The sequence below is a fragment of the Pavona decussata genome, unplaced genomic scaffold (genome assembly GCF_977016875.1).
Source record: "Pavona decussata unplaced genomic scaffold, jaPavDecu1.1 SCAFFOLD_115, whole genome shotgun sequence".
Taxonomy (NCBI): Eukaryota; Metazoa; Cnidaria; class Anthozoa; order Scleractinia; family Agariciidae; genus Pavona; species Pavona decussata.
In genome coordinates, this window is record NW_028145529.1 from 257,283 (window position 1) to 284,689 (window position 27,407).

General features: G+C 37.9%; 3 protein-coding genes and 1 pseudogene across 5 annotated transcripts; 3 read left to right on the plus strand and 1 right to left on the minus strand.

Moving 5' to 3' along the window:
* The first annotated feature begins 45 nt into the window (after nt 1-45).
* LOC146469864 (uncharacterized) lies at nt 46-7,722 on the plus strand. The gene is made up of 6 exons (XM_085122719.1): nt 46-189; nt 278-312; nt 1,806-1,937; nt 3,367-3,544; nt 6,261-6,348; nt 7,325-7,722. The coding sequence occupies exons 1-6, from the start codon at nt 102-104 to the stop codon at nt 7,551-7,553; spliced, it is 750 nt and encodes a 249-aa protein (XP_084978845.1). The 5' UTR covers nt 46-101; the 3' UTR covers nt 7,554-7,722.
* On the plus strand, nt 4,500-6,193 carry LOC146469865 (uncharacterized). The gene is made up of 2 exons (XM_085122714.1): nt 4,500-4,725; nt 4,768-6,193. The coding sequence occupies exons 1-2, from the start codon at nt 4,503-4,505 to the stop codon at nt 5,637-5,639; spliced, it is 1,095 nt and encodes a 364-aa protein (XP_084978840.1). The 5' UTR covers nt 4,500-4,502; the 3' UTR covers nt 5,640-6,193.
* A 2,780-nt stretch (nt 7,723-10,502) lies between the features above and the next one.
* LOC146469866 (neuronal acetylcholine receptor subunit alpha-10-like) lies at nt 10,503-20,366 on the plus strand. Of its 3 annotated transcripts, XM_085122708.1 has the most exons (7): nt 10,503-10,750; nt 11,834-11,872; nt 13,179-13,306; nt 14,365-14,501; nt 15,468-15,512; nt 16,859-16,968; nt 17,782-20,366. In XM_085122708.1, exons 3-7 carry the CDS (start codon nt 13,204-13,206, stop codon nt 18,896-18,898), a joined length of 1,512 nt encoding a protein of 503 aa, XP_084978834.1. In that variant the 5' UTR covers nt 10,503-10,750; nt 11,834-11,872; nt 13,179-13,203; the 3' UTR covers nt 18,899-20,366. The 3 variants fall into 3 exon arrangements, with proteins under 3 accessions (XP_084978834.1, XP_084978835.1, XP_084978836.1); XM_085122709.1 differs by lacking the exon at nt 11,834-11,872; XM_085122710.1 differs by lacking the exons at nt 10,503-10,750; nt 11,834-11,872 and adding an exon at nt 12,863-12,951.
* Nucleotides 20,367-21,673: 1,307 nt separating this feature from the next.
* On the minus strand, nt 21,674-24,356 carry LOC146469867 (tyrosine-protein kinase receptor Tie-1-like; annotated as a pseudogene).
* Nucleotides 24,357-27,407: the final 3,051 nt, after the last annotated feature.

Below are 27,407 nucleotides of genomic sequence, written 5' to 3' on the forward strand. Positions count from 1 at the left end.
AAAGCAGCTGATTACACGTTTAAATATATATAAATGACGATGGGAGACAGTGTTGTTCGCTTCTAAAGACAACCGTGGTGGTGTATTTGAAAGTTTCCAAGATGAAGACTGTTATCTTTATGGCTGTTTTGCTGTTCGGCTTTTGTTATGCCAAACCGCACTCACAAAAGAGATCTCAAACTTGCAGTGGTAAGTTCATATTTTCCAGTGAATAGAATTTTTTTTTCCGTTTTTTTTATCTTCAGTTCTTTAAACTAATCACAACTTTTTAACTAAGGTTTTCCGAGGGAAATGTCTGGGAGGCTCTATCAGGTGAGATCACTCTTGTATCAATGAGAAGTGTTTAAAAAAACACCGATTAAACGGCGATCTTTTCACCATTAAAAGTGTTCATAGTTGAATTGACTGTAACCGCGCATCTAAATTCAAATAAATGAAGAAATAAAGACATCGAAATGCTTTTTTATGAACAAAAGGCTCTCTTGTGATGATAGTTAGTTACAAATGGAACATGACCGAAACCTATTAAAAATATACAAGAATGAGATTTTCGAAAACTATTATTTTAGGTCCGCTGATCAGTAATGTATTGATTATCCTCAACATGTAAAATTTAAGGAATATCACCTTATAGTTGACTCCTCTCTTCCTGAGAAAGTCTATGGTTCATATCTTTATTATGAATGAATTTGAAAATTTGAGGACCAAACCGCAAAACCAGATTAGAAAGGTCGTTTAGTCGGGTGTGGCTACCAAGGCTCTCTGGCTCAGTGTGGAGCAGCCTCATCCGTACGCTTTGACCACAATAGGGATTTTAAGCAGATACGATAACAACAGCAACGAGAATGTCATAAAGCAGTAGGATTTAATGAGCAAAACAATGGCCCTGCAGCTATGTTGTGAAGTTTGGTACATTTCTTTACCGTCCTTGGCAAAACAACAAAGAGAACGTGAGAGATGACGGCAAATTTTCATTCTCTGTCTCAACCTGAACGTAGTTTACACCAATTTTGTTCCAGGATAGTTCTGCTACATTGTGCAAGCTGAACGAATTGGAATAACCGCGAAGTAGTGCAAGTAGCGCGAACGTATATTTTGAAGTGACGTTTTCGCTGGCGTTGCCGTCGTGGTTGCTTAAAGTCCTTAACAATTTGGCTCTCAAGAGATCCACTAATGCTTACTATACAAGATCCATGGTTTATTGCTAGTCTATTTGATTGTGTCAATTGTTTGATTCCCATGGTATTCAGTAAATCACCCGAGATCGACTGGGTAATCCGCGAACGGGTTACGCTTGAATTAACAGTATGGCTATAAATGGTATCCAATCAACATGACCCCTCCCCCCTTCCTTCCAACCCCCTGTTGCAAAAACAATTTCTTGTTCCTTGATACTGATTGTAATTTTGGAATCCTAAGGACTAAAATCGGCATTCCTGAACCCTTATTGTTACCATCCCCATTTCCCCATGCAAGCCGAAGGCCAAGCGGCCTAGGACTAAACGCAATCTCGATCTCATTAATCGCGATAACCACGTTCGTACGGAGTAAATCTTTATTAATTTTGAATCTTTATGATTTAATGGGAAATTCTTACTAAATGATTAGTATTAGCACCAATCGATAAAAAGGGAGTTGAAACTGAAAACAATTATCGATCCCTGTAAGTTAAGTCTAAGGTCTTTTGAGAAACGAGCACCTATCTTTTGTTTGTTTGTTTATTGTCTGATGCCAGAGCATCATGATTTTCCTGGGGCTATCTTAACTAAGATGAATTTAATTAAGATTTTTATCTATTATTCTAGGTCGTCGTAATGGATTCTGGAACGTCTATCACAAATGACGTTCATTTCAACATAGACTTGAATCAACATAGAGTCCAAGCAGACATATCTTCAAACGGACAGTCCTACACAGTATATGCTGACTTCCAAAATGTAAGCATTGGTAACATTTAAAAGCTTAAAATAGCCTTCATGTCACGACAGGAGGCAGATATGGTGCAAAGGCGCCCAACGAATTTAACGAACATAATAAACAATATATTAATAGAATGTAAAAATTAACGATAAAATCGAACGACGTTGTTTCGCAATCGTCATGACCCCATTTTCACGTTCAAAATGATTAAAAAGCGGGTATCGGCTTTCCGAATATGCTAGCTAGCTCTTAAATGCCATATTTTCCCCGTATGGAAACGAAAGGGATAAGTTTTTCAGTGTTAGGAAAGTATGACAAGACATTTTGCCAAAGAAAACGCCATTTTTTGTCCACAACTTAATCCACCAAAACTGAACCGATCGGTATCCTTGATAACCTCTCTAGCGGACGGCTTCGGTTCTACAACTGAACTTTACATGAAAACAGATAAGTTCTTTGTTCGTTCTTGTCCTTGTTTCAAAGGGGTATTCTCTGAGACTGCGGCCGTTTTCAGTCCATGCGTTTCAAAACTCAATATTGTTGAATTGGAATTCGGCTCTAAATACCGTTGAAACCGAAGTAATGTCAAATTGTTGTTATTTTATTTTGTTTCATTACTTTATTTTATTTTATTTTATTTTATTTACTCTTGTTTTCAATAAATAAGCGTTGCTATTTTTTTTACTCATCACTGTAATATTCAGCTGACTCCATTCATATATTTTTGTACTGACCTGCCAGGAATAGCAGGTGCTACCTGCAAGTCAGTCCCATTGTCAGCAGATGCGTTCTTAAAAAATACCGTCGACAAAAATGTTGCACCAACCACTACAAGCAGAGTAATTTTTGTTGAGCATTCAATGAGTGGCACGTGGTAGTGGATTAAGACAAAAAATATACTCCAGGGTCAAATAGGAACAGGGTCGAGTGTCTGCCCTCCTGTAGTTCAAAGATCTAGATAAATCACCCCATACTAAATGAAAATAACTTAGAAATAGTTCATAACGTAACGATGACGTAACTGACAGGACAGTAAAGTGTCTAAGTTTCAAGCGAACTTATGGATCCTCAAAAGAAGTCTATGGAATTTGGCAGGAATGTCCTTGACGCTTTTTCAAGAATACACGATACTTAGACTGATCTGCTTCAGAAAGATCGTTCCTGCCTTTGTCAAAGGGAAAAACGAAGATTTCGCACAACATAATTACTTCATTATCCTCTCCCCGTGAGAGTATTTTTAACGATAATGACACAAACAGTAGCAGAAACAAATGATTGCGAATGGAACATAACAAATTGCGAATCCCAGCTGGCCGTGAGACAGCGGGACTTGAGCCCCGGAGTTCCGAATTACATTTCCAGCGCCCTAACAACTCTTCTATGTTGCCTCTCGTGACGAATTGCGGTGCGTTAAAAAAAAATTAATCATTTTATTTCTTAAAACAGCACCAGTACTACGTGGTTTACCAGGGAGGTTGCCTTTCTAACTCTGGAGGAGACAATGCAGGTTTACCTGATATTCCAGATTTTGACGAGATTTCGAATGGGTTTACGCCAGATGCTTCTGGTAAACTTGGATTGAACGGAGCTTCGGTTGATATGTACACTTTTAACTATGAAGGAGGTTAGTATAGGACGTAATGTGACCTGTTTGTTACCATACGATACGGAAGGTTTTATTAAAAAAAAAAGCTATTCAAGAGGACCAGATTTTAAAGACGGATCCAGCAAAAAGCATTGCTTTTCTTGCAGCTTTCTTCCCCATATTTATTTATTTATTTATTTATAAAGGTCCTCAAAAGTATATATACTAATAAAATCCCTCGTTTAAAATAATTGAACTAATTATTGTTATTATTATTATTATTATTATTATTATTATTATTATTATTATTATTATTATTATTATTATTATTATTATTATTATCATTATCATCATTATCATCATCATTATCATCATCATCATCATCATCATCATCATTGTTGTTGTTGTTGTTGTTTAGAAATATCATTGGTCATCACCCAGTTTTTATTTTAGCATTTAATGTCACGAAACACAGTTTGACTAATGACAAATACGAAATATTATTTTTTTCTGAAGCATCTCCGAGGGCCGGAATCTCAAATCCTCGAATCTGATTGGCTAATCGCGCGCTCGTAACCGGTCCAGCTTTTTACGATACGGACCACGGTCCGGATTTTTATCCGCGCTATTCGCGGCAAATTGAAATTGTTGCGAAAGTTTCACACAAAGGCAACAGTTACACGTAAATAACTTCCCGTGGAAATATGTAAGGAAAATATAAATTCTGAAGAAAATGGATTCAGACGAGAGTGTACACAGCGAAAGTGAATTTTACTACCCAGAAGAAGAAACCCCCAACGAAACGACGGCGTTAAATTATGAAGAAGTTGAACAAGACAGGCAATTAAGCAAAATTCAAGATTTTATTCACTCACTTCGCCCTGATAACACTAAAAAAAAGACAACTTACGATCTGAACATTTGGCGAAGATACTGTTCCTCAGTTGGAGAGACAAGAACCTTGGAGATCATTCCTCCTAACGAGCTCAGATTTTTCATGGACGTCCGTAAAAAAGATGGCGGAGTGTACGAGCCAGGTACACTTGCATCGCTCCAGAGAAGTATTCAGCGCTGCTTGAAAGATAACAACTCTAACACAAATATTCTCAAAGATCAAGAGTTTGCAAAGTCAAGGGAGGTCCTAACAGCTCGCAAGCGAGACTTAGTAGTCAACAACGCGAAGGGAAATCGTCCACAGGCTGCCCGAGAGCTAACTAAAGGTGAAGAAGACCTCTTGTTTCAAACAGGTCAGTTTGGAGAAGACGACCCCGAAGTTCTCCAGCGCACAGTTTGGTGGGTACTGTCTTTACATTTCGGATTTAGAGCACGAGATGAGAGTAGGAGACTTCAGTGGGGAGATATTGCAATAGAAAATGATCCTGTCACTGGAAAGCAGGTCCTGGTGTGGAAAGCAGAACGAGGATCGAAAACAAGGCAAGGAGACGGCCATTGTAGAGCTTTTAATCCAAAAGCCTACGCCACCGAAAATGAGCACTGTCCAGTTCATTTGTATCTAAAAGTCGCCAGCCATCGTCCTGAAGAAATGAAGAGACCCGAGGCGCCTTTCTTCCTGGCAATAAACCACAAAAGAAAGCCTGCAGATCCGGTGTGGTACAGTCGAGCTCCTCTCGGAAAAAACAAGATCGGAGAATTTTTGACGAAGGCTGCGAAGAATGCAGGACTGCCTGGAAATGTAACCAACCATTCTGTGCGAAAAACCTGCATTTCAAGGCTGATGGATGCAGAAATTCCTGTTAATTATGTAGCTCAGCTGAGTGGACATAAGAATTTAAAAAGCTTAGATTCCTACAAAACTGCTTCCGACGACCACCAGCGCAAGATGTCCTTGCTACTGAGCAGCGAAACGAAATCTCCCATCTCTTCAAACGATGGACCGCTTAATCAAGCAGCCAAAGCCTCGCTTCACCCATTCAAGCCGAGAGAAGACAAGCAAGCTTCTTCAGGCGAGGATCCCTTCACTGGTTTTTTTGCTGGTTCGAACATCAGTAAAATTGAAGGCTGCACGTTCAATTTCTCTTTCAATACAGCGCCTTGCAGCAGTGGTGAAAGCTCGGTTCGGTCAAAGCCGCGAAAACGCCACATTATCATCTCAGATGACTCAGACTCAGATTAACTTGAACTTGCTTTTGGAAAGTTAGTTTTCACAAATCCAGGGACGTTTTAAACATTTATCGAGCCGTTAAGAAAAGTAAACTTCGCCGTGTTTGAGTTTTCATTCACAATTTTTATCATTCGATCGATATTTTTAGACCTTTTGGACATGCGTGTCATCATTTGCAGCGTGTCAACATTCATCCACTTTTGACGTTTGACAGATGATTGCCATTTCAATGACTCTTAAATGGTTTTTTTCTTTTTTTACATGATGACTTGCGAGTGAAAATAAAATCAAACTTTCTATAAACATGCCACTTGAATTGATGCCCTATTTACATTTGTTTCATAGGATTTTGTTATCACTTTCCTCCTCCAGCCTTAAACTTACACTTTTACACACGTCCCAGCGAAAAACAAGCAAACAAACAGAAAAAAATAAATAAGTTATTTACCGGTCTAGGTCGGTCCGTATGGTAAAAAACTGTGCCCTTGGTCTTGAGTACGGCCCTCGGCCTTCGGCCTCGGGCCGTACTCAAGACCTCGGGCACAGTTTTTTACCATACGGACCTCCCGCCCGGTAAATAACATATATATATTTGATGGGATCAATAAATGAGGTATTCTCGATCCTTGTCAGGTTCTAGTATCGTAACTATGGAGGGTGGTAATCAGTGCATTCCAGTGAATTATGCCTCAAAGGAAACAGGATCAGCTTCAGCGGGAAGGTAACAGTATAAAATGTCTTCAATATCTTTTCCTTTCATCAATGTCTCAGTAAGTCCACTTTAACACCATTCAAAGGAACTCTTACTCTGTAGCTTTCACTTGAGTAGCTTTACTGCGTAATTTTGTCTGCTAAAACTACTTTTTGCCGAGAGCATGATTATCATTACCCCCAAAAGTTTATCGCGGTGCAAAATCAAGAAGACGCTACATAGAGAAGGGTTTATGGGCAGGCTTCACCCGAAAGGCGTGCGTTTTTAACCCTCGTAGTGTACAAAAGGGTGGTTCACGCCTGCATAGGACTGTGAACCGAAAGAGTATCAAATTAATCCATTTCTGAGGAGGTGGAGGCAAACACTTAGCACAATTTAATACACACAGAGAACACAACAGCCACCAAAATAACCGACCACCACGTATTTCTTAGAACGACTCACCGAACTGCCTAAACTGAAAAAAATAGCGAAACAATGAACAAATGACAGAAGCAATAGACCCCAGCCCCGAAACAATCGAGCTACCTATTCACCCATGGGTTCCTCCCGTATGGCCGCGTAGCTATGCAGTAGAGTAACGATTGATCAATTCGGAGGTCGTGGGTTCGATTTTTTTTCATTACCTTACCAGGGCTAATATTCAGAAGGACATTTCTGATTCACCACTTTATACAACAACTTACCCTTATCCATCATAACAGTCGCACTAGATAGTACAGTTCGCATTTATTTTAATAAATGAACTGGTAAGAACTTTAACGCCAGAAGCTGACAGCACCAACAGCTATAAATACTGAAAAATCTACATTTATTTCTTCAAAACTCTCCTCATAGAAGCTTTTATATCTCGCTATGTACTCGGTGAAATGACACATTCCGTGACATAAGGCTTGTGTTCTTAGGTTAAAATGGAACAGTAAGCCCATGAGATAAAAAAACGCGATTCTGCAAATTAAAAAGTCTTTTCTTTTTTCACTTCTAGTTTCCTTGATCTGAAAACTTCTGTGGCCCCATGGAATATACCAGAAGAATGCACGAATAGCGTAGCGGACCTTCGCCGATCGCTTCCAGGCATGCTTTACCATGCACACTTCAAAGAAGTAATGAAGAGGGGATTCCCATGGGTTGAAGGCTCTACCAAGAAACGTGGATTCCCTTGGCTCAGTGCACCTGGCTTCCAGAAAAGGGGATTCCCTTGGTTGGCAAAGTAACCTACTAAGTTGGTATCATACACCCGAAAACAGTGTCGTTTAACGAAAAAGATATAAATGCTTTAGTATGGAGATTTCATTGGGTGTGATCATAGATGATTATAGATGTATGGATGGGGTGTAGAATGTAAAAGCACTGTTTTAAAATTAAAAGTTACAGATGCTGTCACTGTATGTCATTATTTTTTTGGCTTCTTCGTACACTTATTTTTCAATTATATCACCACTGACAAGGCTTAAGATAACAATAATAACCTTAGTTTGTACTCTTGCCATGACAAGTACATCAATTTTGATTCACACAGACGGCTCTTTCAAGCGTTTTTCCTTAAACATTACTTTCTTAATGCGCTTGTGTTCTGTCCAATTTTAACGTGCGACGCAGGTATAAGTACAATAATTAGGATCAATATGTTTCAAACCCTGTACTTATGCTTGCATTTTCACGTTGAAATTAGGCCCGAGGACAACTGCTGTTTATTATATATTATAAAAATGACGGGGGTGGATTGATCGTAAGAATTTGTGAGTATACGTAAATCCTCTAGCTTTACCATGACCTCGATAATAGGAGTGGTTCGAAATGTTTTCACCCCATAAGAGGTACCAATGTTGAATGCAACAAAAGTAAAATAACAAATATTCCCTCTGATATATTTTGCCACATACCCTAACATGTACCACCATGACATTAACGCTGATCATTATACATTTTGGTACATTAAGAGATAACAATGTCAGATTAGATTTTGTCTCCTAAATGCGTTTTAACCATCTCGCCATAACAAACTCTTTTCCGTTAAGTCATTTTTTGTTTATAGTCTGTTGTGAAAGCATTTTTCTTAACTAATGCCGCAATTTTTTTTTTTGCCTGTATTTCGCTTGGCTTTTATCTTCATCCTGGTTCTGCTAGGTTTTTGCGTCAATCACAAGGCGCGTAAGCCCATGCTGACGCAAAGTCTTTTTTCCGGTTCTGATAATTGACGTCTAAGGCCTTGTCTACTTATATACAGCCCTCAAGGTATCGAACACGGTTTAGATCTTTCCGAAGGTCGACTATCTCCCCGTAGATAGACACGAAATAGTCCGATTAAGTACCAGAAAGTGCGATCTCTATCCCACTGGAGGTTCGGAATTGTTTATTGTGGATTAAGAGGATCAACAGTAATTCGATGACGTTAGAACTGCTGATTCTGAAATAACCAGTCCTTTGTCACAATAATCATTCCAAATAAATCAAAGACCGACCACTCATAAAACTGCTTTTTTAAAGCAAATAAGAAGGAATGTTTATAACTCCAGACCATGCAATATCAGCTCTTTCATTTCATTTATTTTTTAATACGTCAAAAAATAATCAATACAAGTAAACATGGTAGCTCTTTTATATGTGAGAGCAGTTGTCTTTATATCAAGAAGTTTTATATCCCTACTCCAAGTTGATTTTCATTAGTTCATCATCACAAGGCCAACTTGATACCCTGCTTCGAGATACCTTCCCAAAATACTTAAGGTCGCTTTTTACTGAAGCCGTCTGCACCTGATGTCGTCTGAAGAGTCAAATGGCCGATCAGAAAGTTAGTGCCACACACTCCGTATTTTTTTTAGAATTCAGGCAGAGGCCAAACTTCTGCAATCTAGTCCAACACGATGGAGGAACCTTTGGGCTTTGACACTGATTTCATCAGACGAATATCATCAGCAGAATCATGCCAGTCAGAGTGACAGAGCTGATTCTGGTAGACCTTCTGGGGCAGATAGTAAGCTCCTCACTGGCCCAAGGTAGCATTCCGTAAGGTGTATAGTAGATAACTGGATCCCAAAGCCCTTAACTGAGGTGAATACGTCCAAGCCTTGACGAATTCCTCGTAACAATCATTTCAGTGGTCCACATTTTTTAATTAAATGCGATGTTTCTGTGTTTTCCAGCAGCTGTGTAAAGGGGGAGGATTTTGATAATGCTGACTGACCTCAACAAATGCCTTACAATACGCTGTTCAGGGTAGCAACTCCTCACAAAACTTCTCCAGCTGTTGGAGATTACCCCCAAGGTGTCATCAACACCAGTTGCGAAACCACACCAGATCTCTAGTGGTAGTTGCGTCAAAAGCCCAAGTCCGCCTACGCATCTGAAGAACAAGGAATGGGCGCTAAACTAACAGGAATGAATTTTAGCGTGGGTATTCAGTTGCCAAGACCCGCGCTATCTCTTTAGTACCTGGAGATTGGAAAAGCTGTCCAAGGATCATAGGCCTTCCAAAGAGTGCTGCAATTTAACTCGTTCAAGAATTTCTTAAGCAGTTTTGAGCTTTAGACTCGTATGATAAGGAATGAAAATAAGTATTTAATTTTAGGTATGTTTAACTTAAGGAAGTTTCCTGAGTTGAGAAATACACGTTTACGTCTTTTGCGGCCTGGAACTAGGTAACAAACTATAAACTGAAATTAAATTAGCATCGGCGTCCTGTGATAAATTAAAACGAAAGAGGAAAATTAAACAGAAATAATTTGTAAACTACTATAGTCCCCTCCGGTCGTGTCTGGGAAGGACATTTGATCAAATTGTGTACTTAAGATAAAAACAAGAACAATGAGCCTTCGTGAAGTCCTTTTGCCACATTAATAATGGCAATTGCACCGTACAGTTTGCATATTAATATAACTTACAAAATATTTTAACGCAAATTGGTGACAATTTAATCTTGCAGGTAAAAATGAGCTTCTTTGTTACCCAAAAGTTTTATGGAATGCAAAAAAACGTCTTTACGATTAAGAATGTTCCCAGTGGTATTTGAGAGTATCTTTGGCAAGCACTAGTTATACAATGGCTTTGTTTATATTTGTTTCGCGATTGTTTTTGAATAATGAGACGGTGGTTTTGTGCCACCTGTTAATTTGCGAGTGTTCTCAATTGGCTTTTCTTTGCTTGTGGGGACTACCTATGGACACACTCAAGCCGTTTCAACAAAATTGAGTTGAATTGTAATCAGCATTGACGGTTGGGCTTTGAGTTAGCGCAGGCCAAAACTAATTTGATTCTATCTCGTAACTCTTATCTTGACGATTTTATTAACGTAACGCGAAGTCATTAAGCGAGTGGAGAGCCGTCAAGTTTACAACCAAAATTCAGGATTCATTCTTCTATTAAAGCAGAAGCAAAATATCTGGACTATTGACCGCATGGGCGCTTTTGCGAGGTAAGATTTTAATATCCGTTGCGTAAAATTCATCTCGTTTAGTAGTTTTACTTTCAGACCAACGAGAGCGGTCACATTTGTGTCAATGAAACACTTAAATTTGTCCTGCGATATAACGAGGCGATTTTGACGTTTATAAATATTGATATAAACTGGTGTAAACTTTGGAGAAGTTTTTGTCATAAACGCGTATAAATTTTTAGCTAAATTTAGTAAGGTTTGTAACTTTTATACGTGAATATTTTGAGTTGATTGTTTGTCCTATGCATTCTGAGAGTAAAAGTAGGATATATATATATATATATATACCTTATTATTTTATTGCATGAATCGCTTGAAAATTTATTCAAACAAGTTCTGTTCGTCATTATGTTTACCATTTCAGTATTTTTTTTATATAAAATAATTCTTGATTTAATCACTTCTGTGTGACGTCGAAGTAGAGGGCAGGCTATTAAAAGGACTTGTGTTTTTTCAGCTTTCATTCTTGAAAGTTTCGTGATGTTGACACTGGGACAACTTTAAAATGTTATGCAAGCATTTTGATTTGGCAGTATTTACTCGGAAATGACACTGTACTGCGCTGTAGGTTTAATGTGGTTGGTTTAGAAGGCGCAATATATAGTTCTGTCTTGATTGTGGATACTGTCTAACCTAAAAGACTGCAGTGAAATTATCAGCAAGCATCAATAATTACCTGCAAATGATTTCACACAATCAAAACAACGGAAGTGACCACTTTTTCCTTTCTACTGATAAATTAATCTTCTTTGTATATATCTTTTTTAATTAACATTTTTTTTAACACTAGAAAAATAAATTGAACATGTTACACAAATACTTTTTCGAGAATTTTTACAATATTTTTTTTTTCAAAAGTACCTGCATGTTGTTATTAAAACTAGAATTGTATATGCATTGTGGTAACCTACAGACAAGGCTGCTCACAAGATTGTTTATAATTCTTAGCTAACATCCATACTTCCCGTGGACAATATTAAACTTGAATTAACATTAAGAATTAAAATTCAAATTGAAAATTCTTTCACAGGAATTCTAACACGTTTACGCTCCTCTCCTTAGTTCTTCCTTTACTGTCGACAGTCAGCAAGCCCAGAACAGGTACTAGTTTTAGCGCTAAAATATTTTTTACCAGAAAAAAAGAAAAGAAAGAAAGAAAATATACGCTTTCATTTATGAGAAAAAGATTAATTGCTCTTCCAAATACCAATGACGGACGTCCTTTCAATCAACCATTATAAAGGGAAAGAAAAACAGCTTGCGCATTCGATTCGTATCTGCTATTTGAATTGTATTTAACGCTAGTAAAAGGTCTCGTATACATTATGCCTTTCCTACGTGTGGGAAATAACGATTGGAGGCATTAAAATTTTACTAAGAGCTGTCCCTCAAGGCTGGTTGACAGGAGCATCAATAATCCACAAAGGAGGATGTTGCCTAGCCTCAAATGTTTGGACAAATTGTGATTTCAAACGCCATCAACGTTTCATGATCCAGAGGAAACTTCTGGGAGATGTCCCGTCCGGTATAGGCTGGTTTTGTGGCTTTGTCTGCATTACAACGGAGGGAGAAAATAAAACAGTTTACCTCAAATCATTGGCTTGAGTCAAGGTTAATCCTTATTTTTGTATTATTAAAATGGATATATTTCGTTATTGCGGTTAGAAGTGGCAAACCACAGTAAGTTTGCGAAATCAGACAAGGTATTAATTGCCCATATTATACTCAAACTGAATTACCCTACAAAGATGATATATTAAAACGTACATGGTATTTGGCTGTGAGAAGATCTGTGAAGGACCTTCCGTGGAATTGCACCTAACTGAGTTAAATATCATAACTTGTTACCCATTCGTAAACAGCCAAACGACTGCTTCTGGCTAACTTTGCTTTGACTAATGCAGTAACCTATCGTCTGTAAATGAACATGCAAACTGAGTTCATGTTAATTATTTCCTTTTCTTCTTATAGATGTTCCTTTGGTGAAGTGTTGTTTTATATATTTAATGTAACAATTTTGCCACGATTGACTTTTTCTTTTTGAGGGGTTAAAATTTATCTTTATGATTACGCAAAAGCAAACCTTATTGCCATAAGCAGATGGTATAATAAAAAGACTACACATGCGCACTCAGTTAGCCAAAACACCAACAATCTCTTGAATGCTGAATGTCAAATTTGTAAGTCCTATATTATTTTCTGAGGCATATTCCATAATCTCATTGTAAATAATACTGGGCGATGAAAATAGCTTTCTGCTGCCAGCTACAGGAGATTCGGGAAATGTTTTGAGAAGTCACTCGAAGCAAATCGGGCTTAGTACTTTTAACAATACATTCTAGTTCTACAATGCGGTCATCTAACCAATGTTGTTTAATGTGAGTCAATTTGTTCCTGTTTCTTTCAGGAAAACGTTTTCTAAATAGTAGCCGATGAAGAATGAGACATGTAGGAGAATGTACTCAAGACTACCCTTTTGTCTGTTCTACTTGGTGGTTATTGTTTTGACGCTATATCAAAGGCCAGTTGTAGCAGGTAATTGCTTCCTTATTTCACCCTTTTCTTTCGTCAGCAAGGCTCTGTCCACACTCATACCTCCCGTTTCAAAAAGTCATATATTTCGACGCATTTTTTTGCCTTGTGTCCACACTAAAACAACGATCAAAAATGTTCGAAAACGCTCTACCCAAGTGGAGACATTTGAAAACGCAGCCCCTGTAATCGTACTAGTGTAAACAGCGAAAACGGGCTTCCAAAAACGCTGACGTCATTGAAGCCATAAACGCCATGGGTGCATGTATGACGATTATTGTAACGTTGCCTCGTAGCATATCAGCATTTTGGTTCAAAATGTAGCCGGATGTAGATTCTTTGCCAATTTGCAGAAAAAGGACGAATTTGGACAAATCAACTAGATTTGCCGGATAGATGACAAAAATCTGGGTCATTTAAAAAACTTAAAGAGATAATACATGACACATCCCTCACAGCTGAAAAAGACAGAAAGTTCAGGTTGAGACTTAGTCAAGCCTTTAACAGCAGATGATCAAAATATCAAAAAAAAAATAGGAAGATACGTTGCTTGTTATATTTTAGCCAAAAGTGTTTATTAGAATCATATATATTGTGATTTTCTTCTCAGACCACAAGTTTTTAGACTACAAGCGATCATTGTAATTCATTACTTTGCTATAAGGATTTTAGGTGTATACAGGGCCCTTCAGGATAACAGCCCCGTAGCTGATTGGGCAACCCTGTCTTTAATAAAGTTCACTTACTCACTAACTTACTTTACTTACTTATGTTAACACTTCCTCTCATTTAAAAAGCCTTTTCCGAAAATCAGCCTTGCCGGGAGAGAATAAATAAAATAGTTTTAGTTGTATGTCGCGGTGCAGAGAAATGTACCTGTATGCTCCCATTCCAGTTGGCAACTTTGTTTTCCTCACATGAAACGAGAACCACAAGAAAGCCAAAAGAAGCTAAAAGATGTGTATAGACATAGTTAGTCTGCTGAAATAATAAGGTACACAAGAACACCCTAGTCAAATACAAAATTTTGTGCTGATATTTTGTTCTGGTTGATTCGTCAGATAAACGCGAAACAGAGGAGTTTCGTCTTCTGAGAGATCTGTTTGAACACTATGACAAAGAAGTCAGACCAGTTTACAACACCACAGACGCTGTCAATGTTGATTTTAGTTTATCTTTGATACAGATTATCTCAGTGGTAAGTTATTTAATGAGTTGCGTTCTTGAGCAAGACACTTAACTGTCACATTACTTCTTTCCACCCAGGAATGTAAGTGGGTACAGGCGGACCTTCAAGAAAACCTGACAAAATGCTGGCGGAATGTTTTGACCTAAGGGGCACTCCTTGGTGCGGTTTTCTACTCCTCTCCTCCTACTCCCCCACCCCCACACCTCCCTTTGTTACAGAAACCTAAATATACCCAGGAAACAGTGGGCCACTACGCTCATAAACACCATCCAAGTTTTAGAGCACAGCAATATTGGCAAATTGTTTAATGGCCGTGTATTCTCACGAAAAAGGATCTTTTGCCGATGTTCATCCCTTGAATCCTTCTGCCAGCGACTTGATAATGGTGCAGATACATGTCCAAAGTAATCGCTATTACTTTGTGACATTTAATATTTTAATTAAATAAAACAATGCCGGAAATGCTTACCGCAATTAAGGTTATCTCAACCAGCGAAATTAACTTGCACTGCTATTATTCATTTGCGCCCTTTTTCGCAATATGGATGAAAGGAACGTGGACCATTCTTTGCAGGAAGTTTATTCTAGTGGAACAGTGACCGCTAAAATGACGAAGTTCGGTTTACTAAACAAACAACTTAGAAAATTCTACAGAGTATAACAAAGTAACTAGTTTGAGATAAATCGAGGAATTAGAAGGACTGCTGGACTGAGGGACTTCGAACCGCGGATTGTGGTTGTGCATTTTCGCTTTAATTACCGTGAGATTACGGGCCATCTGCGTACCTAACACTTTAAGTTTAGCCCTGTATTGTATCATTTTCCCTTGCTTTGTCTCTTTGGTTTATACTTCTTCGTTTTCATCATTTAATTTTGACGAGTATTTTAAAACAATAAAGCTAACTTAATTAAAATAACATCCTGGACATCTGATCACTGTCCCTTTTAATGCAAGTTTTCTTCTCCCCTTTACAGAATAGCAAGTCTCAGCTTTTGACTCTAAACGTCTGGATTCGTCAGGTACGAAGAAGTAGTATAGCGACATAAAGACAGGTTGACCTGTAGAAAGTTTACCCATTGATATAACTAAATGGGATAACTTTGGTCGATCAAATAATATTAAAGTAATGGGTTACAACTTGAGCAGCAGTGTTTTATCGTGATTTAAAACCACGAGGCGCTGCCGAGTGGTTTTAGACCCGATACAGCTTCCAAAACATTCCTGGAAAAGCGTGTGTCAAGAGAGTCCATAACATTGTGCTTTTGTGAACGTTGGAAATTAGCATACGACAAAAACATTAAACACCGCATACTAAGGAGGAGGTTTTATCGGGTTTCAAAACCATTGCATGTGATGTACATGTTTTATCGACCATTTGATAGGTCAATGGGCTTACGAAATTTTAAATGAGTTTTTGAAGGAGACATTTTTTAATTATTTGCCACACAAAGTAATTACGCAAAAGAAAAAAACAATTAATTAATTTAAGTTAAGTTACAAAGAAAAGGTGGCCAGGAGACCGAAATTTACTAATCCGAAGGTTCCCGGCTTAGGAACCTATTGTAGGAACACTGTGGGCTAATGGAGTTAATTCAAGGAAACTGAGAGCTATCAAGTGGGCAAGTGGAGCAACCAAAATCCTGAATTTTAGAGTGACTCCCTTGACCGGATTTGTTGACAGACTAAGATTAGCAAGAGGATACGCAAAGTCGGCCACAGTCATGTCCTGCATGTCCTGTCTGAGAAAGTTGGTGTGGATAAATTCCAAGCTTGACATTTGTCAGTATATATATATTCACAGGGCATAGCAATCTGATTTATGGATCAAGGACAAAACATTTTATATCATGCACACGAGTACAGTTTACTTAACAAAATAATTCTCATTGACATACTTTGTTTTGCTTCTTAACATGAGAAAACGTCTTTGTTTCTTTTTTTTTTTTTTTGTATCAAGATCATTTCCCGAATCTTAGGACCCATTCACACCAACAAAACATGTTTAATTAAACCAGGTTTAACAAAATGATAACTGGTAACAGAAAGCTGAATCACTAGCTTTGACATAGGATTCAAGTAAACCTTAACTTGTGCTTTCATTTTTGCTAACTCTGTAGTCGACAAAAATGCGAAAGCAGCTTTTATGAAGTAAACAATTTTAAAATGTGTTTAACTAAACAGCTTTTAAACATGTTTAAGCCTTGGTGTGAATGGGGCATTAATTTGGCTCGGGTAGGGGTCGGCCGGCGAAGAATTTTATTTTCCCCCTCGTTCGTGTAGTTTTTTTAAGCTTTACGGTACCTGGCAACGTATTTGTGCTAGTGAAGGCATTATTTTCTGCTTTTATGTATTTTATCTTCCACAGAAATGGAAAAATCCGATGTTGGGATGGAATAAGTCCGACTACGGTGGAATAAAATCTGTAAATGTTGATCCCAGTAAAGTGTGGATACCAGATGTCATACTCTACAACAAGTGAGTGATTTTGATATACCCTAAGAATTGTTATCTATCCAATTCTATTTATTATGAGTCCCGTCTGCTATTAAATACTATAATTTATTCTTCCAGGGCAGCGCGTTTAAGCGCTTTTAAAATTAGGTCTCTGTAGGTTTCAAAGACAGCTTAAAGAACTTTTCGTTCGGTTTTTAACTTGTTCTGACAGTGCTTCAAAAAGGGCGAATTCCATTGACGAACTAAGATGCCTGTAGGGCCAGCTGAGATAAATTTATGATAAGCACCTTGGGATTAAAGTTTACACTCTTTATGTCTCGTTCCTACAACCAGAAAATGTTTTGGAAAGAACCGTTTCTTTCTAATCACTCAAATATGCCAACCAATAATCAAGCACGAAGTCCACGCAAATTCAAAGAGCCAAGTCATCTATTTCTTTTCAGTTTTGCCTTATGCTATCGCCATAGCTACTGAGCAAATGATACTTGGTATTCTCTGTTAGTGAAGCATTATTTGTCATTAATTTTACTTTTGTATGGCTGTGATTTTTTTCTTCACTCTGCAAGCTTTAGTTTTCGTTTGGATTATACTAAGTCATAAGTACCTCCAAATATCGAGACAATTGTAGATGTTTTGGGTGATTCAATTAATGGTAGAATAACTGTTGTGAACCTAAAAGGATTATAGTTGCTCTGCCACGTAACGTAAGGAAAATTGCAACTATTTATTTATTCATTTATTTATTTATTTATTTATTTATTTATTTGTTTGTTTATTTACTTATTTATTTATCTATTTATTTTTCTATCTATTTATTCTATTTCCTATCTCCAGTGCCGACGACAGCTACGGTGGTGGGTTAGAGAAGTACAAAACCTCCGTCATTTTGAACAGTGACGGCTATAACGAATGGAATGCCCCATGCTCTTTCACCAGCACTTGCAAAATTAATGTTGCAAATTTTCCATTTGACAAGCAAAACTGCTCCCTAAAGTTTGGCTCATGGACTTTTCAGGGAGACCGTTTGACAATGAAATCGACGGAACAATCAGCTGATCTCAACCTCTTCATGCAAAATGGTGAATGGAATCTACTTGCCATGCCGGCAAAGTTAAACATAGCGTATTATAACTGCTGTCCAGATCCGTTTTACGATGTGACATTGAACTTGATTATCAAGCGGAAACCATTATACTACGTCTTTAATTTAATCCTGCCGTGCGCATTGATTTCCACACTAACGCTGATATTGTTTTTCCTACCACCGGAGTCTGGAGAAAAAATTGGTCTGGGAATCACTGTATTGTTGGCAATGACCGTATTCTTGTTGCTTGTCGCCGAAACACTTCCAGCCACTTCCGACGATGTTCCGCTTCTGGGCCAATACTTTATTGCAACCATGTTTGTTACTGCAATGTCACTGGTCAGCACCTGTGCGGTTTTGAACTTTTTCCATCGAAGTCCATCAACTTCGCCAATGCCTCGATGGGTTCGCGTTGTAATCCTGGGGTACATGGCAAAGGTGTTTTGTTTCCAAATAGAAAAAGAGGATGAGATCAAAATGACACCCAAAAACAGGAGAAAAAAAATCGAGTTCGATTTAAATGATGATTTGCCGCTCGATGATAACGTCTATATGACCCTCCCTGTGAGCCCACGAAAATTCCGCGATGACATGTCAATTGTTTCCCAGAGTGGCCGAAGTACTCCGAGCAGACGAAGCATCCGAAGTATGAGCATCGTAGGAGGGCAGAGCTCATTCGCTGAACGGCTGCTTGATGATATTAACACCCTTGCAGACGACGTACGTGCCAGGCAAGAAGATGAAAGGCAGAGAGAGGAATGGCGTATTGCAGCTCTGGTGATGGATCGAATGTTCTTCTGGTTGTTTTTGTTCCTCACAGTACTTACAACGTTTTTAATATTCTACGGAGAATCCACCATGGAGTAACAAGAATCAGGAGTCAAGGTTTTGCTTGTTTAAAGGGGCACTGTCACAGATATTTTGCTGTATGTTGGTCAAAGCTGCTAAAATAGTTGACTAAGAATCTCTTTTCTAAGAGGAGATGAAATGACTTCCCAGAGAAATAACAAACTATAATCAGCTTTTAGCAATTTTTTTCCAATACTCAGAGGGAACTTGAAAAAATTGATCAGTTGCAATCCATTTCCATCCTAGCCACCCGCAGCCAAATATGAAAAATACTAAGTTTCTGTGCACTAGCAGGGTTATTGTTAATAAAACTGAACCATTATTTGAACGTTTACAACCATAAAAATATGTTGTTGTTTTTTTTTCTTTGGTTATTTAAAGTGACACTGAAAATAGGTGACACTGTTTCTTTAAAAAGACTAGTATTTTATTTTAGAATAATAACTATTTGAGAATAATTGACATTGACGTTATGTGAGTATACTTAGAAAACTGAGCATTGTAGCTAGTTACTGCGCTTTTAGGAACACGCCAAAGTTGAAACTCGACCGTCAGTAATTGATGCTGACAACAACATGAGGTCAGTCAATGACAGGCCACTATTTCCACACTGATTTTTGAACAGGAATATTTAAAAGGATGTAAAATATAGTTTGGAAATTATACAGAGGACTTCAAATATAATGCATTATACACTTGCATTATTTATTAGTCAGGTGAAAGCAAACAAGAAAAAAATTAAAGTGAGTGTAAATTTTTCTAGCTAGCCCGCTGGGGATGAATTAGTTGTGCGATAACGGTTGACAACTGTATATGTTTTGTTTGCTGACAATTTCTTTTGTTGTTGGTTTTTTAACTAACTTTATTGAACGTATGGTATCTTGTGGGTTGGAGCCATTATTCTACAATTCGTTGCACCCCTAAATAGCAGAATGTTGATCATGATTAATTAGCCGTCAAAGGTTCCTCTAGTTTTTGTTAATAACTGTCTGTATTGGTCAAAGAAAGTTGAATTCTGTAAACAAAATGAGACTGTTTATTGTTCAAAATTTAACTGTATAAACTTGTTTATTACTCAACCTCTTCATTCAAAAGACAGTATTCGTATTCCCAGTAAATGGAATTAGCTTCCACACGAGGCTTCAGCGGGAGAATCTTTTGAAATGCAAACAGTTTTACCTTATTCCCCCGCACAAGCCTCCATTGCAAGCTAGATCCAGTTTACGTAATAGCGAGAATACGAGTATGGTCCATTCTAGTGTTCCTCGGTAACATGGCAGTTTACTTTAATTGAAACCATGCCTCAAAACACTAGACGACATCATTAATGATTTAACTTAGAAATTACTACCAAAAAAGTCTTTCTATGACTTGAAATTTTCAAGCCGAAACTTATTTCTTTTTTTTTGTTGTTGTTGTTGTTGTTGTTGTAATATTTATATTACTAATGTTGATTGATCGTCATTAAACAAGAAATTACGTTAAAAAAAAAGAAAGAAAGAAAGAAAGAAAGAAAGAAAGAAAGAAAGAAAGAAAGAAAGAACCAAGCCTGGTTCTCATCTTATTTTCTTTTGTCGTCGCAAACGCTTTAACTCGTACACCAACCAAACATAATTTATTGACGAAAGCAAGTACGTAAGGTAAGGTAAGGTAACTGAAAATAACATAAAATAACAGACATAAATAAATTAACAATGACAATGACAATGCGAATAGAAAACGACAAGCGAAATAAACGACGAATACTTACAAGACGAATGTGACGACAAGAAAAACACTTTGAACTTGGAACTTGACTTAGAAGCTACACTTAAAACGAAACTGAACTTAACTAGAACTAGAACGACTGACGCAATATGAGCAGCAAAACAAAACTAACAAGTAACCTATATATATAGCATTATGCAAAATAAAACTAGCGAGTACGAAAACAACCTAAGAAAACAAAGAAGACTAATGAACGCGAAACTAAGTACAAAGGGGAACGGAGTGAAAAAACTAATAAACGAGGAACGCAAATCAAGAACGCTAATGACCTATAGAAATACGTAACGCCGACATACAAAACAACAAAATCTAAATTTTCGCGCCTACACCTTTAATCAACCAGCAAGGCATAAAATATCGAATAAACAACACGTGATTACTTAGTTTCTTGTTCCATTTTTGGAAAAACCTTAAAAGAACCGTACAAACTTTACAAAAACTTTGTTGCAGCAACAATATGGTTTCTGCTGAACGCATTCTAACGCATGTTTCAAGTCAACAACCAGAGTAAATGTAACTCAGAGACGTTTTAATTTGCCTTTCACACCAGAAGAACGTATTTAGAACGGAACTTCTTGTTTAGCGTTTCCTTCTCTCCTCTCAATAAGAATTCCTAGCAAAAATGGTTGTTGTGCGGTAGTTTTATCTCTAATAAGGTGTCTAGATTGTTTGTTTGTTTGTTTGTTTGTTTCAAGAAACTTATGATATCGGAGAGTTTCGGAACAGTAGCTAGGTATTATCATGAAAAGTGTTGAATTTGTGTAGGATTTTAGTCAAGTCTTTATGAGCTTTTGATTCTTTGCTTACGTCAACGTTAGAGTATTACTACTTACTTACTTAGGCCTGAGTACGCCGTGTGAAGCATAAGGCACAGGTCTCTGCGGTGAAGCCAAATTGTACAAAGATTCTTCAGAAGCCAGAAAACTGCTTTATTTCAATGTTGAATATTACTTATTAAAGGTAGTAGTTGGTATTTCAGTATCCAGTGCCTTATATATACACTGCTTAACTATAAGAAGGTTCATTTCAGATATCATCTGCCTGTTCAGCGGACACTCTGTAATATGGACTAGATTCCTCGTGCTTGCTCAGGTCGCAGTATACAGTATCTCCCTAGCCTGTAGCATCACCTCCAGCCTGTCAATCAACTGCCGGAAACTGGGCCGAGAATCCGGATCCTCCCTCCAGCATTCAGACGTTATTTCATATCTGTAATGAGTAAGGTAAAATAGTTAGGGGGGGGGGGGGGTTAGTTTCTGAAGAAACTGTGTGCTGCGTAGGTGCAGGGTTGGAAACGAATGTTTGGTTTTGACCGAGTTCATAAGGTAATTTGGCCCCCGTTAAGAGATTCGCATGCTAGCCCGGCTTCGGCAGAGCGATGGATAGATCTATGGACTTGCTCTGACAAGTGGCTAACGCTCGAACTGTCAACACTCTAGTCTCTTTACTGTGGCCAATATACGTTATCAGCTCAGTTGATAAAACCAAATATTAGTGAGGTATACGTATAATAGGCTAATTTTGATTTGAAGTTTAGGTTACAGTTACTTATAACTTGCTTTGGCATCACTGCGCCATCGAAACAGGGTTACTCGGCGACTGATTACTGATCTTGTTGCTTGTAGTGCGTCTAGTATCTTCTCTATAAAAATTATTTTTTCTGTGCGGCTTTAATGTCTTTCATCTCCTCGTTTCTTTTTCTGGCGGAAAAATGATAAATACGAGTAAAAAAACTGTGGTAACTCACACTTCATCACAGCACATGTCAGGCCTTTCCATGCGATAGCCAGTCTTGAGAACCTTGTACAGTTCGGTTTTTCTCAGTGTGGGATACCCCTCCATAGAACAGTTGAAAGCAGTGACTTACGTATCACTCTTGATGGTAAAAATGCTGTCATAAATTGATTCTGGAGCCATCCATTTAATTGGCAGCTTTCTCGTCGTCTTAGCACTGCACACATCTTCATAGATCTGACGCATCAAACCGAAGTCTGACACCTTCACTGTATCATCAAGACCAACCAGGACATTGCGAGCTGCAAGGTCTCGATGAAAGAAATCATTCTCTGCAAGGTGATTCTAAAACAGTTCAAAAGGAATTAAAATGGAGCCGAAATTTACTCAAAAGCAAACACGTACAAATCGCCACGTCAACAAGATCAGAGTAATTTTCAGAACACTAGGATAAAGCCCAAACATTCTAATAGACTCGTGTATGTAGAGGAACATAACACAAAAAAAAAATCGTTCAGCAGTATATGTACTTACATGCGCCCCAGCACCCTTTTCTTTTAGTGGATGTCAATCAAAGAGAAGTTTAAATTCCCGAGGAATTCTAGGTCATTCTCTGTCAATTACCAAACAACCTGCAACGTTTGTGCAAAAAAAGTCGTTCACAGCGAATTTAAACTAACGATAAGAAATTTATGCAAGAATTTGGTCCGTAAGAATACTGACAGCCCTACCCTCAAAATATAATGTTCGGTCTCGTGCCTCTATCTGCAGAGGACTTCCCCGCTAAAGCACTGAACGCACCCAACCAAGGGTTGTACACCAAGGGAGGCTCTTATATGCATAAAATCACTATTCGATATAAGTCCCTTACAAACTTTCCCCGTCCTCTTCATTTTGGAGTCCTTTCGCGCAGTTTATACATTTGAATAATTGCCATTCAAACGACAAATATTTACTACCATTCCTTTGGCTATTTGCTAAGCAAAGGAAAACAGCTGTTTGGTAGCAAAACTTTCCTCGTATTCATCCGTGCCCTGTCCTTGATTCTCCATTAAAAGCAAAATGTCGTCAGTTTGCCTGTTTCCCTGTGATGTCGATGGCTTAGACACCATTTCGATGTATTCATCGTCAAGGGAAATTTTACTCTCTTCCTGAATAAAGAAGGAAATTTTGATATATCTAATGTGCTTTACAGCAAAAAAAAAATCACTATGATAGCAAATTGAATATGGCGAAGTTCCAAACCATACAAGTTTTTCTAAACTGATTTATTTGTGCAAACTGTTTGTTCGTTCGTTCGTTTGTTCGATACACCACAAAATGAGCAAGCAAACTGCAGAAGAAGATCGCTTAGACTGAAATAAGTGAGTTCAAATGAATTCAAGTCCTATCAGACATATAGCAATACACCCCTCCATTGTACTGACCCTGAACTTCATCCAGTAAGAGGTGTAACATTTTCTTTAAACAAAATTTCACCCTCTTCTTATCCTCTATTTATCTATTCCTCTAACTTGTAAACAAAGACTTCTTGCGGTTTTAATTTTTTTTGTTGTTTTCGGATTTTTTTTTCTTTTTTTGTCAGTGAAGTTCAAAAGCAAGTTGGTATTCACTAGTGATTTCTTCGCATCCGCTATGCGCGTAACACAAATGGGATACCAACAATCACGCCATTGGGCGTATGCTACGAAGAAATCCACCGTTGATCCCTCATTTGGTTGTCACATTGTAAATTCCTTTGTCGACAACGTTCTTCATTCATTCACTAAACTACACATGCACGCCGTTAACCATAAGTCAAGCTCTATGGGCTTTGATATCACTTAAACTTAAATCATTTATTTACCACATAAATAATTTCTTTATTTTGTGAATCTGTGACACCTACGTGTTCAGGTTTTCTGATTTGGCTTCCATCTTCAAATGTTTCTTGATTGTAATAACGTGTCTCCGGTTGTCTTCCTTTACTAGCCATGCCGACATTGATCTAGGATTTAATATTAAAAAAATACTAGCGTTCTTATCAGTGTGATAGAAGCAACGAATCATGCAAACACCAAACCCAAGAAAAAAGTTATTAAAGAGACATGATCCAGGTTGATATGTCGTGCTTTTCTTAATTATGATCCGCCGATTGCTTTATTACATCGAAAGAGAAAGAAAACATGCATACCTGATAGCAGAGCGTTTCTTCTGGCAAGTCTTTTAGCATGTACGAAGACGTTCGTGTCTCTGGAATTTCGCGTAGTCGGCTTGTTTAGCGTCCCCGAGAAAAACCTCTGCCATACGCAAGATCGTTAGTCCCGTTACCATAGAGTTTGAGACGTACAATCCCGGCAGCCGACTGAGAGGGCCAAAATCACGAATTTGCATTGCAAATCAGACGCATTTGGCGATTTGCCGCCTTAATTGATCCGATTTGGGGTTTGTTTACATAAGATTCCGTAGCTACGACGTTTCTTGGCTGAAAATACACAGAAAAACAGACTACAGCTTTCGTTGATTAAAAATTTATTGAAGTTAACTGCAAAATTTGGCCAAATTGGCCTTTGGTGATAAAAGCATGAAACTTGCCACAAAGTTTGAACTTATCCTAAGGAACATTTTTAGCTATAGGGCCATCTCAAACTGGTCACGTGACCACGCTTGTTTTCGTTTTTCAATGACGCCATGAGCTGTATGCTTTTGGCCATTTGTTACATTTTTTTGTTTTTGGTTTTCGTATAGGACGTCCAAGAAAGGGAAAATCGCTCGTCTATGTGACACCAATGTAATCATTAGTTTCTAGATATATTCAACCTCCATTATTTGTTGCCGTGGTAACCGTTACTGGCAAGCCCTACCGCTGATTTCCTTCTAGTGGCTTGATAGCTATAAACAAAAACGAATGAAAACATGGGTTTATGGTTTAACAAAAATACAGAAGAAAAACGTTGTTTCAAGGAAATTTTACTGTAATATTTTCTTCAACTAAAGGCCCGTTTACACGTTAAAAAAGAAGGAACGGCTCGGTTAGAAACAAGTACCGGTTCCAGACGAAATCTCCCGTTTACACGTACAAATTCTGTTATGTACCTAACAGAAAAAGGCACGGTACTTGAGAGTCCATTGGAACGGGTACTAGACCGTTTACACGTTGTTTTCTTCAACACCGGTAACGATAGAGCCCAAAACTGCTTCGATATATGCGCTTACACATACAGTACACTGTGCGTATCTCCGACTATCATATGATTTACAAGCACTTTTCTGGTTTCCTCTGAAGAAGAGAACACGAAATTCACGTTTGACAGCGCGAGTGATTCTTCAAAGAAATGTTTCTGAGAGAATGTACCGAATTAGGAGAAAAACAAGGCTTACGGTTCTCCTATTAACAGCCCTTGTATCGCATTTCACAGTCGGACGGAGCTTGTGGCAAATTCCAAGAACAAGCGCTTGGTTTGATCTTGCATACAGCACTTACTCTGACGGTCAATGGTATGCTAAACAACTGACGTGGAGTACTACGGGCTCAGAAAAAACGTAACAGAACGGTACCGAAAAAAGGGCGAGCGTTTACACGTTGAAAAGAAAACAAAAATGTGGGTACGGAACCTTTTTTTATAGGTTCCGTTCCGAAAGGGGTCCATAGCCGCCTATGGACCTTTTTAGGAACGGAACGGATAAGACTGGAACGGGTCAAGTACCGTTTACACGTCCAATTTTGTCGGAGCCGTCCGTCTTTTTATCCGAGCCGTTCCAATTTTTTCGGTCGTGTAAACGGCCCTTAAATGACTAATAATCAACCTTAAAAGTTGTCCACAAGGATAGCTTTTGTGGTGCTTAAATGAAGTGTAGGTCGACGTTGATAGTTAAACTGCTGACCGCAGATTGACTCAAGCCTCCAAAACAAGGTAAGTAACTCTTCAAAGCATGTAAGTATCTAAATATATTTTTCCTCACTGTATTTCAGTGATATTTCGAACATACCCTTTTGACTTTTGGTAAAGTACGTCGGGTACCAGAAAAGCTGATTTTAACACTGAATTAAGATTTTCAGAACGAAAACAATCATTTATTGCTACAGCATCCTAAAGCAAGTGCTTTCAAATGGCCGTCAACAATTAGAACTTAAGATATTGAATATGTTTTCAATCATTTTGTACCTATACAGAAACAAAAAGGAGAATTGAAAAACAATTTGTCAATAAAATCATGCGATTAGCAGAAATTATAACGGCGTTGGTAGCCATTTTACAAAGGAAACCCAGTTAAGTGCATGTCTTAATGCCCTAGTAGGTTTTCCTTAAAAAAAATAATAAACAAGTTTTTATATGAAACTTTTCTCTAGTCATTAGGTAACTTAATATTTTTTTTGTTATTTTAAAACGATGGTAAAATTAAAAAAAAAAACAACTGCAACAAGGGATTACATTTATAGCTTATCGGTTACACTTTCTAATTTTTTTGTTTGTTTTCTTTCAGACAGTTTTATCATTCTTTTTTGTTTTACAAGCACATCATTATGTACACAAGGACACAACCAGAAGACGAACAAAGAAAAAAACAAGAAGAAAAATATATAAAACTTGCCTCCTGGCTCGAACTTGACTGGGACTCAAAGTTGATTTGTGCTCTGACTCGTTCATCAAGTTTGTACATGCGCCATTCGGCTCCCTTGTACTGTGTTGCACGTACACTACTTACTCCTTTAATAGAATGAAAATTCGTTTGAGTAAGCGACTGAATTCAATTGAAGTCGGTTAATTGTTGCGATCCCCCCTTGCACATAAGATTCCCGGTCGGCTACTTTTTCAGTTTTCCGAGAATCCAACAAAATATACGTGCTTCCCGCGATCAGTTCTGGCTTTCATTAATTTTCACAGGATCAATTATCTGCACACACTAAAAATTAAATAACCTAAGCACAGTTTAGGAAGTAATACAACCAAAACTACGTTAAATTCAGTCTAGAAAGTGGCCTACAATGGCATGGCCGCCTCATCCATGATTTACCTAGATGCAAAAAATATTAGTTTCAAGGAAC

Excerpts from the sequence above, each read along its gene's own strand:
- LOC146469865 (XM_085122714.1), top strand. The coding sequence starts at position 4,503 with ATGGACGTCCGTAAAAAAGATGGCGGAGTGTACGAGCCAGGTACACTT. Across the intron at positions 4,726-4,767 it reads TGCCCGAGAGCTAACTAAAG|ACGACCCCGAAGTTCTCCAG; the intron begins GTGAAGAAGACC and ends AGTTTGGAGAAG.
- LOC146469866 (XM_085122708.1), top strand. The coding sequence starts at position 13,204 with ATGAAGAATGAGACATGTAGGAGAATGTACTCAAGACTACCCTTTTGT. Across the intron at positions 15,513-16,858 it reads TAAACGTCTGGATTCGTCAG|AAATGGAAAAATCCGATGTT; the intron begins GTACGAAGAAGT and ends TATCTTCCACAG. Across the intron at positions 16,969-17,781 it reads GATGTCATACTCTACAACAA|TGCCGACGACAGCTACGGTG; the intron begins GTGAGTGATTTT and ends TCCTATCTCCAG.
- LOC146469864 (XM_085122719.1), top strand. The coding sequence starts at position 102 with ATGAAGACTGTTATCTTTATGGCTGTTTTGCTGTTCGGCTTTTGTTAT. Across the intron at positions 1,938-3,366 it reads TATATGCTGACTTCCAAAAT|CACCAGTACTACGTGGTTTA; the intron begins GTAAGCATTGGT and ends TTCTTAAAACAG. Across the intron at positions 6,349-7,324 it reads GGATCAGCTTCAGCGGGAAG|TTTCCTTGATCTGAAAACTT; the intron begins GTAACAGTATAA and ends TTTCACTTCTAG.